Raw genomic sequence first — 14,268 nt, 5'->3', positions numbered from 1 at the left:
TGGAATATTATATATAAACCAGCCCTGGTGAGAAGCAGAGACTGCTTAATATATATATATATATATATATATATATATATATATATATATATATATATACACACACAATAAATAAAAATCTCGCCGTTCTAAAACTTTTGACTGGTAGTGTAACTGTTTTCAGTCATATAGTTAACCAATATCAACTTTAGATTAACCATACCAGTTTTGACATCACTGAGTGTAAATGCTTAATATTAGGTCTAGTATACATTTAAATGTCATGATCCAAGCAGCGAAGCAGAATGGATGCAGCACTTACACTATACATGGCGGGAATTCTTCTCCTTGAGGAGAACACGGTTCACTCTCCTCCAGCTCAGGACACTCGGCCCCTCCACCCACTGGGAACTGCTTCACCTGACGCGTGCGTGTCCTCTGTCCCTTACGCCCATTCAGATCATAGCACTCCTTTGAGCATGCAGACCAGTCTGACCACTCGGTCACTTCACAGTCCTTTGAGACGACACAGGCTTGATATGTCACAGGAAGAGTCTGCTGGTTACAGTGGCTGTAGGGACACAGAATAAAGTCTATAATTGATCAATGAATCCAACGTTTATCCAACAGACAGACAGATATAATAAAATATAATAATAATACAAAAAAAAAAGAAAAAAAAAAAAGAATTATTAGCGAAAAACTTAAAAGTATAAAAACATGGAGATAAAACAGACATATGAGACCTCAGGACCAGGGAGGATGTCATTCGCCTTGTTATCTTTAAAAAAGAAAGGAAAATTATAATTTCAAGCCTGACCAAGCTGTATTCAACCGACCCTATCCAATCACTGTATATCATTTTGAATATGCATTGCTGCTTACACTCTGACCTCACATCTTACCAGGAGTTTTCCTCACCCCTGTTCTTTCATTTCTATCTCAGTCACTACAGATTGCGATTCAATTAAGATATGTATCAAACTATGACTTGCATGAATTTTAATTAAGAGGCATCAAACGCCTTCGACGGTTTGGCTTTGGGGGTTGTTATGATTGAGACTGTGGCCCTCACTAGAGCTCCTACAACACATGTAAGAAAGACCTCACTTGTCTTAGTCAGATGAAGAATTCAGAGGCTTGGTTGGTTCACAGGTCACGTCTTTGGTGTCAAAGGCTGATGAATTAAATCCAGGCAGAGACCATTCTTGTACATATATTTCTGTGACCTGTAAGCATCTATTACAAGGTTTATATTTACACCACTGTCACTCCCACACACAGACTGGCATTAAAGCCAATACATAATTTGAGATGTGTGGATAGGAGAGCACAAATTAAGAGCCTAATCAAGTATCTATTAATTTGGTTTGACTGGCTTTATCCATGGTGCGAGGTCTGATTTGAATGCTTTTCTCGTTTCTGACCTTGCCATTCCATACATTTGATCCAGGGCAGGGTGTTGCATTAATACGGTCATCAGAATCAGCTAAGCCTCTTTGGGGATTTCAGCCATCTGTGAAGTCAGTGAGTAGCTCTAATGTACCGATCTGCCTGGGACAGTGCACATCTCTCTCCATCTCCCTGTGCTTAATCCCATATAACAACAAATACAGGCAGATATGACACATCCCCATTCTGACTCTAGAAGGGGAACCTACGGCAATCATAACAGACATTTTTGCTTCTGAAATCCTGTTCACAACAACACAATCAAAGTGGGTCTTGACGGGCACGCTGTTTTGCTGAAATTCACTCGGAAAGTCTTAGGTTACTTGTAGTGATATTCCCATTTCACTTGACAATACCTCTTCAACTAAAGAAGATTAAAAGTTTCACCATGTGAGACAGAATGAGGACATGCACTGGAGATATAGGAGCATAGCATGCTTATTGAATCAAACCTGTAGATGAAACTTCAATAAAAGATGCTCTCCATTGCAGGCTGTGCAAATGTAATGGAAAAGCACTTGGCAAAAAAAGGCCATATTATAAACTGCTTAAAACTACTTACTGGTATAACAGAAACTTGATAGGAAAACGATAAGGGACATTTCTGAAGGAAGATGGCCATTAAATTTTTGGGTTAGAATAATGCAATTACATTATAGGCAGACAGTTACTTATATGGTGATGGAATGATGGCAAGGCAATGGGCTTGGGTCATCATACTGACATGAGAGTATTGCTCCATAAATGAGATTTCTCTCTTTAGTTAGTCAATTACTGACAGACTCTCTGAAACTTCCTTGAGGGAAACTCCACTGCAAGAACTGTTTAAAATGTCAATTATCATGCTCCACAATCCCCTAAAGAGAGGGAAATTATAACACAGGGACCGGATTAAATGATTGCTGCAGCTCAGACAGTTAGCATGTAGTGCAGTCTATGAGTAAAATAACGTATAAACAGATAAAAACAAGGAAAACATTTGAAAACATGCCGCAAGTTAATATTAATAGCCCCCAGGATCTATAAGATACCACATGTCTTTCTGTGAAGATCCTTGTTAAGTTTGCTAAAGCTGTAATGTGGAGAATAAAACCACTTGAGAGCATGTGTTAAACATTAAGTATACATGTGCGGTGGTGTTTCGCGCTTTGAATGAAGTCTGTTTGTATTTTTGTCTTTTTGTCATGTGTGTGTGCGTGTGTGTGTGTGTATGAAATAGCATATTTCACTGAAGGCCAGCTCATATGATAAGAGAATGTGCTGGTAAAAGAAGGCTTGTCATTTCCCTGTTGTCAAAAACAGACATAAGTGCTGCCTCTCTGCTCTCTTATACTTTGACACACAAACACACACACACACACACACACACACATAGGATCAGAAGACTGACCAGCTTTCATATTGCAAGGAGAGAAATGCAGAAACACTGCAGGTGGGAAGGAGACAGTGTTGACATATCATTGACTGAGTTGATAAGTCTGTATTTATGTTCTCCTTTAGAAGCCCCCATTAAATGGCTCAATGGTCTCAGTTCTCTTGCCTGTGTTGACATTTTTCTTTAAGGGCTTGGTACAAATATTGATTTTGTGATTAATCATGACCTTCACTTAAACAATCACGCAGTAGAGTTGACAGCTCTGTTGGTTTAATAATTGACTTATTTTTAATAGATGTACATAGACTGCTGTTCAAAAGTCTGGGAACAGTGAGATTTTCTATTCTGGAAAGAAATGTAAACTTTTATTCAGAAAAGACATTCAATTATGTCATTCATTTGTCAATTATAATTACATAAAAATCTTCTAAGAATCCTGTTTTCAACATTAATAATAACTGACAAAATATTATTGAGCAGCGAATCAGCATATTGGAATTACACTGAAGACTGGAGTAATGGCTGCTGAAAATGCAGCTTTGCCATCACATAAATGAATTATACATTAAAAAGAATATATATAGCTGACTATTGAATCAGAATGAAATAAAATGTACACATTTTCAGAGCTGGAGAACTGGAATCAAACAAGAAAAGCTGTAGTAATACCAAGCCTTAGATCCAGATATCTAACTGCCATTGGTAAACAAATAATAATAAATAAATAGATATAAAATAAATAAATAAACTGTTGATTGGAATCGCTTTCACTACTTTCAAACAATATATTATCAAACCTAAGAAAATCACAGTTCCCCACACAGAAAGAAGCATCTGGAAGAATAACAGTTTTATAATCAAATCATGCATGAACATAAAGAGGAGGAGGCTGACCTGAGCGCCGATGTGCTTCCGCTTCGGTGAACACACGTCACCTCCCGGGTCTGGTAGCCCACCTGCAGGTCCCAGAACTTCAAGCCCTGGCGGTTCTGACGATTCCTCGTCCTCTTCTTTTTGATGAGCTCTCGGGTCTCAGAGTCCCTCATCCTTCCCTTCATCCTGACCCTGTCCCTCACACGTTCTCCTTTGTTTTCCTTCACCTCCTTTTTCTCTTTGTTTTTGCGCCGCTTGCCCTGACGCTCCTGCCTGGCCTTCCGGTCCCGCTTTGCCTTACGTTCTGGTTTCAGCTCTCTATCTTCTCGGGTTTCCCGGGCCTGACGTATAGGTGAAGTGATGCAGGGGCCCCAAGGTCCCACCCTCAGGCTGTACAGGCTCTCGTCACCCTTGCAGGGGCCCAATTGGCAGGTGCGGAACTCTGTGAGGTTGGGGCAAGCCGAACCGCCAAAAAGTGGTGGGGCTAAAACCCAACGCAAGCGGTTCTGAAGACCCATCCCACAACTCTTGGAGCAGGACGTCCATGGGGAGAATTCGGACACCACGCAGTTGCGTGGGCATGGGATAAGGCAAGCCTGCTCTAACCGTGGCTTGGGCTCAAAGTATTCACAGATGGCATCTTCCGCAGGAACACCATCCGACTTGTGCACACAGCCCACTTCCCGCGTCTGGATGCCCTCTTCGCCTCGAGTGCACACCGCTGGCCTTGGCACACCAACACTGCGCATAGACACTGGCACGCACTGGTTCCAGGCCCCTAGCTGCCAGTCGTACAGCTCTTTGTGCCAATCGCAAACCCGGAAGCAACTCTGTTGGTTGCTGGGCCGCTCCGATTGCTGGCAGTTGGTGTGTAACGTAGTCCAGCCTTCAGAATGGGCACACCAAACTGCTCGGCTTTGACTTCCACCCGGACCACACTCGCTGCCCATGCACCTCCCCCATGGCCCTAAAAGAGACGAAGACAAAAGAGACAACTTTACAATTCAGTAAAAGCCTCATGAACAGATGCCAGTCTTGATTTGTGCTCATGTTCGATATCCTGATCGCATCCGGTTTCACTTCCTGTACAGGTCATAATTAATGTCTGCAACCTACATGCACTTAAGATACTTAAGTTAACAAGAGGATATGGGCAGCCAGGAGGAGTAACATGCCCACTGTCTGAATCAATATCCCTCTATTCCCAGGGACTGTACAATGCAAAACACTCTAGGGATGTGTTAGTGAAGACAAGCTGATTTTACTGATAGAGGTCACAGTGTGACAGAGAGGTCATTGTGGAGAAGGTCACAGAGTACAAGGAGGAGAGAGAAAGATTGGTACTCAAATTGGTACTTCCCACACATGCTGGTTTTGACATGACAAAATGGCAAAATCTCATGAATATTAATTAGATTTATTCAAGTGTTCAAGTGAATAGGAATTTGATTTTGTAGCTTACTACATAAAATCTGACAATTTCCAGTATGTGCCTCTGCCAGTGCCAGGATTTTGTTGGACAGTGGATGGATACATGAAGCAGCAGCTGACTATAAATAGGATAGTTGATCTAAAAATGCACATTCTGTCAAAGTCAGCGGAACCTTTCACTGTATGAAGAAAAAAGAGGAGTAAGAAGAAAGCAAGCCAAAGAGTCTAATATTTTGGTTTGGTTTCAGGAGGATAGGTTATTCTAGGCTGAAGTAACACCTCTGCATTTTCTAACTGTTCAGTCTCTACAGAGCACTAGAGACATAAGCACACAGTCTGAAGCAGTAAATCAAAGTGAGCTAACAGATTAACTGAAATTCAGTCTGACAATTTGCTGAGGTCATGAAGGGGAAAAAAGCATTTATACCAAGTGATGAAGTGTTAAACTGCATCTCTCTTCTTATATTTTTTTTCATTTTCATGATATTCCGTAACCATCACCTGAGGTCATTTCATTTGATTGCAGAGTTCAGCTGAGATCTTCTTGCAAATAATCTTTTTTTAAAAGCACTCTCTGACTACAGTGGCTCATTGTGTGCTCTGGTACCTGTCTTTTATAAAGTGCCTGGACCAAAGGGTGATTTATTTCAGAGAAATGAAGGCCATGTGAAGCCCTGCTTTATGACTCCCCTCGATAAGGATGAGACTGGCCGATGTAAATGTTAATGGAATGAGCAGTGGGCTAAATTAGCCTACAGCTGCAACCACAAGGACCAGGTCAATACAGATCAATGCCGACCACAAGAAACCGCTCTGGATACAACAAACGGAGCCGCCACAAACTGAATGACCTCAAACACCGGAAAAAGATATACATATACTCCATGCACTCACATGTAGTGTTCTTTTTCACCAGCATACTCAATACAAGATTCTAATTTATTAAAAAAACTATTTCTGATTTGTTCCATACGCAGTTTGTCACATGGTTAGCCACTGTAAACTCCAATTTTCTGGGGAAATCAAGAGCAATTAGATTGTGAGAGCAAGAAGGAAGATTACAATTCCACACTAGTGAACACATCTGCATTAAACACTAAAAACATAACCTTAAAGAATAGTGTGGGTTAAGTACAAATCAAACTCAATCAACAGTATTCATAGCATTGTTAATTACCTATCTGAGAAAAAAAAAAAAAGGCCATAAAGATGAGTTATACATGTTATATATGGTTTTAAGTTAGGCAGCTCAGATATCATTTTAATAAAAAAAAAAAAAAAAAAATATATATATATATATATATATATATATATATATATATATATATATATATATATATATATATATATATATATATATATATATATATACTTTAACCTTGATTTTTTTTGAGTTGAAATGTTGATGATGATGATTACTACTACTACTACTACTACTACTAGTACTGTTGTACTGAATGTTTTTTTTTTTTTTTTTAACTAGAGCTCTAGCTCACAAACAACTGCATGTGTTTGTAGAGGAAGCATAATGGAGCTCCCCAGAGAGAGCGGCAAGAGCTTCTTCATTCACAACGCCTGCAGCTGCAGGTGCTCAGAATAATTTATGAGCATGTCACAAGGCGATGTGGTCATCTACAGGCCAGAGGACACCAGGGAGATGCACAGCCAAACAGCATGCAGGACTGGGCGACACATCATAGGAGCGCGATAGAGTCATAACCACAAATTTGAGGAAGGACAGAAGATGGAAAATGTATTTCCATCTGTAAAGGTTACCGTGGATGTGCAGTGATTGAAAAGGTAGGGATGTGGGAATGAGTAAGGGAAAAGAAGATGGCAGAGAAGGGATAAAAAAGGGAGAAGGAGAGAGTTTTATGGTGGATAAGACTCTATTGTTTGCAGGCCGTCGCTCCAGCTGTTGGATCTACAGCCGCAGGGCATCAGTAAATTAACTCATCAATTTCCGTCTGCTCATCCACCTGCCACTCACTGATTTTTATTATCTCCTATTAGACAAACATGGCTTAAATATACACACATATGGCACAAGAACGGACCTGTAACAGATGTAAACATGCTTTTTCAGTTAAATGTAACTCATTTTAGAGAGTTGCGAGCTAGAAAGTTATTGTTCTGAATTTTGAGTGTTGATATCCAGACCAACAGAGCAATTGCAAGTATGGCTTTGCTTTTCCACAATTCAAAGAATTGAGGTAACTTACAATTTAGAAAGATATTGCTGTTTACTTCATCAGGTATTGTGTTTTTTTTTTTTTTTTTTTGTCAATGAAGATCCAACCTAAGCCAATGAATGCACAATATTTATTGACTCTGAGCAACACATTCTGAATTCATCTGCGTTTTGAACAAATAGGTTTCATGCATCATTCAATGACTCACTCATTAAGACATTTCATTCCTTAATTAATCTGTTTTTGACCTAATTAAATGAGTTATTAATTCATTCAAAAATAAATGTTACATTCTTGTTTGAATTTAGATTTTGACCAAATCAGTTGAGTGAATGATTCAGTGATTCACTCATAAAGATGTGCGTTGTTCCTAAATGAATCAGTATTTTTGAACAAATCAGCTGAAAGAGTGATTCTCACTAATGAAAAACTCTCTACACCAACTGGTGTGCTGAGGTATACAGTACTCTAATATACAGATTGTCTGGAGTTAAACAAATAAATAAATTAAATTTATGCATTTGGCAGACACTTTTATCCAAAGCGACTTACAGTGCATCCAGGCTATCAATGGTATTGGTACCTCTAAAATAGGATGGATAATGCCCCATCAGCCATACTGTACATCAATTGCAAAACAGTTATGGAGCTCTTGATATAATAAATCAAAGGAAGCTTTCTAAAAAGCTATTACATTTAGCACAAATATTCTCCCATGAGTACAGCAAATCCATTACACAATTCATTTAGTTTTTTCAGTTGTAATCAAACAAATTCTCAGACGCCTTCGTTAGTTCAGTAAGGAGAAGCAAGTGATTGTTGAAGGTTATGAGACATGTTTTTTCACAGATATGATTATGAACAGTAGTCAGCTTTAACTTTCTGAGGATGAGAAGACTAAGAAGAATAGGAGAAAGAGAGATGGAGGGAGGGCGACTGGTCACATATAAAATAATTTCTTTTTTGCATCCTCTCCCCATCCCCAATTTGGTATTTCCTGCGGTGCCAGGTGGGCCAGCTAAACCAGGCATTTACCAGGGAAATATAAAACAGCGTAAAATGTTTGCTCCATACTAGCTTGGCTGGATACAGAAGCTTTAGAAAATAGGAACATGCTGGGCAGACGCTTTGCATTCATGTGCTTCAGACATTCACATGATGAAGAACTATGAAACACCAAGGAAAAGGTCACGTTTCACATTGTCTATTATTTAGATTGGCACGATTACAAAGTTAAAATGTTATTCCACTAAATTGCATGAAATTCACTGTCAGAGGGAAAAAAAAAATTATAATTCTCTGCAGTCTTTTATCAGACTCAGTCTCAGAATCAGGACAGTCGGGTTTTATCTAATCCCCACAGAGAAATATTGAAGTTGTGCTGATATCTAATAATATTGTGAATCTCACACTCTCACCTACACATTTAATATCAAGACATCTGCTACACCCAAGACACCCATATAGGAGTCATAAAATATTTTATCCCTTTTTCTTATGCATGCTAAATATCTTTTGTGATCACAGATACTAAGGCTTTTCCAAAGCTTGCTGCAGAGTCTATTGGCCACAAATCCCTTTACAAAGACTTCTGGATTTGACTGTATTACTGTTTCTGGTTGAATGATAGTTGGCTATAGAGCATTTTTATGTTGTAGAGTGATACAATGCCAGTCACAAGGATGTCACTGATTTTGCAGTCTTGCTAACATGCACATCCTAATGTGATGCTAATGTAAGGAATAAAGATGTTTGAGAGGCAATATACCCAACCTCATATTGTTCACCTTTAAGGATATATTGTGTCACGTGGTGACCCAGAGGAAAAATTTTATTGCTCTTTTATATCTCAGGAGACTTAACAGAGTTATCACTGTTGTTTCTTGTATGTCTCAGTGTTGACACACATTTCTTCTAAAAAAAAATAAAATAAAAAAAAACAATTAGATAATTGTTATACAGTATATACAGTAGTAAGAGTATAGAACTATAAAACATACCATGTAAAAAACTGAAGGCATGTAGTAACTAACTTTATTCAGGAAAATATTTAATATATTAAAATATAAAATATTATAATAATTAAATACTAATAAACAAATTATACAATTCAATATATAATATTCTAAAATATTTATTTAAATTTGACAACATTAAGCTGCAGCATGAAAAATCATTTGATTTGTAGCATTATCTTGGCAAATCCAAGCACAAAGTGAGACTTTCTTGACATCTCTTCTGAAACTCTAGATTCCTAAAATATTGTTTCTAAAGTGAAAGTCCTAAAATTTGAATGACTTATGCAAAAAGTTCTATAATTACTGTATGAGGTATTAAACATATCTAATTTGTGGTTTTTATTTCCTACAGAGATGTTAGGTCGTTCTCATCCCTCTTCAGCTGTAGTAATCCAAAAGTGCAGGGTTTGATTAATCATGAAATGCTGCAACTCTGCTGCTTTAACTGTCTGCTTTTAAAGTTTAAAAATATTCCAAAACAAAATCCTTCAAAACCAACACCAAAAAGCTCAAATATGTCAAAACATTTTTATTTTATGAAAAGGAATATTCATTCAATAAAATGTGCAAGCTCTTAAGTGTTTGTGTATCTGTATCAGTCTTGCTCAAGGACGTTCCTGCCAAAATGAGTTAACTGTTCTCAGTTCAGACCTCGGTCAAGCTCTCCCACACTCTGAAGAGGACAAAGGTTGAAATGTAAAAAGCTAAACTGTTGATGAAACAAAATCTTGAATTTAAGTTTCCTGGTTGGGAAATAAGTGAAAAGAATTGAGACGGACAATGAATGTGCAAATTCCAATGTTGAATTTTAAAGTAAGATTGAGAGAAACTCTACTAGGAATTTAAAATGACTCATGTATCTTTCATAAAAGTTCTCTGAGCTGTAGGTGCTTTGCTATTGCATTACACGCTTCATTTAGGATGCCATGAAACATTATGAAAGCCCATGAATGCATGCCAAACTGTTGTGAATACGCTCTTTTCAGCATCATCAACTGCACTGTGGGGAAGGGGCGAAATTACTTTGAAACATCTCATTATAATTTTTAAAGTCATTGCTTTTTAGAATTTGAGCTTTAGACAGCTCTAGACTGAATCTAACATATACAAGAATGTGCAAGAAATCCTACACGATCCATGTCAGTCATTCTCAAACTCATATGACTTTTTTTTAGTGGAACACAAAAGGAGAATTTGTGACAAATGTTCATGCTGCTCTTTTTCATGCAGTTGTAACAACTTGGAAATTAAGCTTTCAAGCTTTAAAAATGACACAAACTCAGCATTAGGGTCCGTAATAGATTTTTGAGTGAACTGTCCCTTTCAACCAGCCTTTGAGCTGTGCTGGTGTTTCTTTGTAACCTAGTGAACTACATCCATGCACACACACACACACACACGCACACACATGTACAGTACACACACTTACCTCAAAAAAATACATATTATTCTAAGGGTCAGTAATAACCGGCCAACTTGAAAAAGCTGAATCATCATTAGTAAATGGGTTTGAGTTTCACAACATCATTGGAATCGGCTATTACTAAAAAATGTGTGTGTGTGTGTGTGTGTGTGTGTGTGTGTGTGTGTGTGTGTGTTTGTCTGAAGGGTTCCATTAGTGAATCTGAGCAGTGTATTCGGCCACTGGAAAATATGTCCACTTCACTCAGAGAGCAAGAGGCATGATGGGATGAGACTATTAAAAATAACAAAACACAGAAGAAAAAAAATGCATACCTGCTTATAATTACATTTTTTTCACAAACAACCTCGGAATCAAACTGAAGGAGTGTTTCACATATATGCTTTATAACTTTATATATTAGATGCAAAATATCAAAGCATCTCCCATGTGAATACATATTTTCTTCAGAACTAATTTTACTGTATAATACATTGCAATGAACTTGTCGCAATGTGATTTTTAGTAAATGCATGAAGTCAATTCGCACAGGATCATTAACTACTGAATGGATATGATCCATTTAAATATGTCTTGCTTTCTCTTCGTTTTGACAAGTTTATATGTACTGTTTTATCATTTAATATTTAATTTTATTTATTTTATCATTATTATTTTATTTATTTATTGCTAGGAAATGTTTTTGTATAAAGATTTGCTTGTGCCTCTTGGTCTGATATTTTGAAATTTAATTATATTCAACCATTTTTAAGTATGGCTTAACTATCTAAATATTTTTTGAGACCACTTCAAACAAACAGTCTTAGAGCTCTCAATACAAATGCCCTGCCATATCAATTGAGTAACACTTTGTTACTCTACATTAACACACAGCCTCAGGAGATCTGTGTTTTATTGTGAAACGAGCCCCGTTTGTGACCTCCGGCCATAAGTCAGCCAGAGGCAGCTGGGACACATAACTGACACTAGATCGGTCCGGCAGGGGTGGGGGGAACTGGCCACATCCTCCCTTTGTTCCTGAGAGAACAGTAGCATTCTGTACTGTGAACTCACAATGGATAAGCACCTAAATCTAGACGGGTGTAACAACGTGCTGGTCAGAGCTTCAGCTGCCCACACACAAACATCCAGCATGGCACAAAGGATCCTTTTTGGCTCTTCTATCTAAACACACCCACATACTAACACAACACTTCAAAACATCATTGTATTCATCAGTATGTTTGGCTAACTGACTAAAATGTTTCCAGTAGGTGGAGATAACAGCATATGCTCAACAACAGTCATCATAAAAGTTGCTAGTACAAGAACAAGACAAAAAAAAAAAAATATATAGAAATTAAGATTGGGGGGGGGGGGTTTACAATGGTGTTCCGTGTATTCAGAGTTGTTCAAAGTGTTAAAGAGATGGATTCTCATGCTAAACATGGCCAAGTTTTAAACAATAATTTTGAAGAATGACTGAGAATTTCTTTGGCGAAAATCTTACTTCCAGTTTCGGCTGGTTTATTTCGCTCGTGGATCTAATGACATAGACGAGAGTGGAACTCCTTATATGAGCATTTCGCTCGGAAAAGTGCGCCCGCGTACACACGTTGACCAGAGGAGAGTGAGACTGCATTGGATTTGTTCGAGAATGTCTTCAAATAAGTGGGTTTTTGGATGTGAGGGAAAGTTTACCGTGTTAAGCTTCCCCAAGAACCCAGCATTACATGAACAGTGGATGCAGTTTGTTTTTCCGGGGCAGCAACGGAGTGTATCAAGTGCTTTTGTCATTTGAGTGACGAATGTTTTATAAACAAGGCCCAAGTCGATGCTGGATTTGCACATCGTTTCCTACTAAAACATGGAGTCGTCTCTGTGATAAAAGACCCCATTCATATAAGTACAATTGCATCAGATTTCTGTTTTTATTGGAAATCAGCACATAAGGGAATATATGTTAATGGAAACAACACGTAACATCAGTATTATTGCTCCACCCACGGCATGCCTCCAGGAGCTCAGCTTTTTCCAGAAAGAATCGGAAAGCTGTATTTTTCTTTTATAAATATGATAAAACTAAAGACTTTTTGGATATATGAAGGATGCAGTACTACAGGCACTCAAGATTAACATGAGATTAGGTGAAACTGTGTAAATTATGTACCCTTTAAGAATTTATTTACCCCCAGCAAAGACATCCTTCTTTGTTGAAACTCTCCCTTTGCTTTCCATTCAGGGGTGGACTGGCCATCTGGCATATTGGGCATTTCCCAGATGGACCTACGCACGTTTTGGGGCCGATACTTTGGCCCATCATGCAGGGACAGCGACGTATTGGTTTGTCTTCTGTATTGACAATGTAAATCCAATAGCAATGCGCCACAGATAGAGTGATGAAGTATCTTGCTGTACCTATTTAAATATTGCTTCACTGCTGGAAATATGTGGAAATATTACTAAGTCTGAAAACAGGGACCAGAGACGGGAAACAATAAAGTCAGACGTATAGAGAAGAGAACATACAGATACTGTACAGTACATGCAGTGTAGCTCACTGTTCACAATGTTTTAAATATTGGAAGAAAAGTGTTTACATGAAATTTGGGGTGGAGGTTTATAAGGATATATCTCTGAAGGGAACTGTCTTCAGAAAAGTTTTGTACCTCCATATAATAGGCCATGTGCAGTGCTGCTGTGTTTACAGCGGTAACCAAGGTAAATTGTTCCTTGCAGCAAAATGAACAAGAGGCAGTTGGGCTCCAGAGGAGACAACACTTTAGCTGCTTAGCTGCTCTACAGAAGCAAGGTTTATTTAAGGTCATATGCTGGGTGCCTTCAAGATGAGAGATGATCTTGCACACACACACACACAAACACACAAAAACATTTTGAAATAAATCCTAGATTTTAACTTAAAACCACATCACGAGATGCTGTGATGTGAACAATATTTTACAGTATGTCATTGTATTCCATCTTGTAGCATTCAAATATCATTTCAAGATACACTAGGCTTCAAAGATGTGAGTCGATCATCATCACAGCATATTAAAGCGATGGAGACCACAGGGGTCACGTCTACCAGCATGTGGCCATATGTAGGGGGAGAATCAGTGGGTCTGTGGGCACCACAATGCTGCTTTGATTAACATCATGTTCACGTCACATCAACATACACTGCAATCCATCCTCTGAAATAAACCCTCTTTTTTCATCTTCACCCCTCTGTTTCAGCCTAAATGAGTGGAACATGTGGGGAAAATCAAGGAGTCAAATCAACTTAATTTTGACATTAAATAATCAATTTATTCTCCCTCTAAGACAACAATTCCAGGCCTTGTTCTCTTCAGCTGTGTCAAATTCATTAGTCCTGGGTTTATTGTTTGGACTGTGGAACTGAGTACTGATAACTGGACTGGACAAATGTTAATACTTCAATAATTTCACTGTATGTATGTATGTGTGTGTGTGTGTGTGTGTGTGTGTGTGTGTGAGTGTTGTAGGCTATTAAAGGGTTAGTTCGTCGAAAAATGAAAATTA

At 38.2% G+C, this 14,268-nt stretch overlaps 1 protein-coding gene across 2 annotated transcripts in view; it reads right to left on the bottom strand.

Annotated features, from left to right (window-relative positions):
• LOC127935659 (thrombospondin type-1 domain-containing protein 7A) overlaps positions 1-14,268 on the bottom strand; it is a 104,685-nt gene that overhangs the window by 61,611 nt on the left and 28,806 nt on the right. For both annotated transcript variants that reach the window (XM_052533741.1, XM_052533743.1), the window contains exons 2-3: positions 3,701-4,646; positions 302-550 (exon numbers count right to left, since the gene is read on the bottom strand). In XM_052533741.1, coding sequence (XP_052389701.1) covers positions 302-550; positions 3,701-4,646 — 1,195 coding nt within the window. The remainder of the gene's footprint in view (positions 1-301; positions 551-3,700; positions 4,647-14,268) is intronic.

This window comes from Carassius gibelio, chromosome A19, assembly GCF_023724105.1.
Source record: "Carassius gibelio isolate Cgi1373 ecotype wild population from Czech Republic chromosome A19, carGib1.2-hapl.c, whole genome shotgun sequence".
Taxonomy (NCBI): Eukaryota; Metazoa; Chordata; class Actinopteri; order Cypriniformes; family Cyprinidae; genus Carassius; species Carassius gibelio.
The sequence above is the reverse complement of the archived record's forward strand: the minus strand, read 5'-3'. Positions and strand labels throughout refer to the sequence as shown.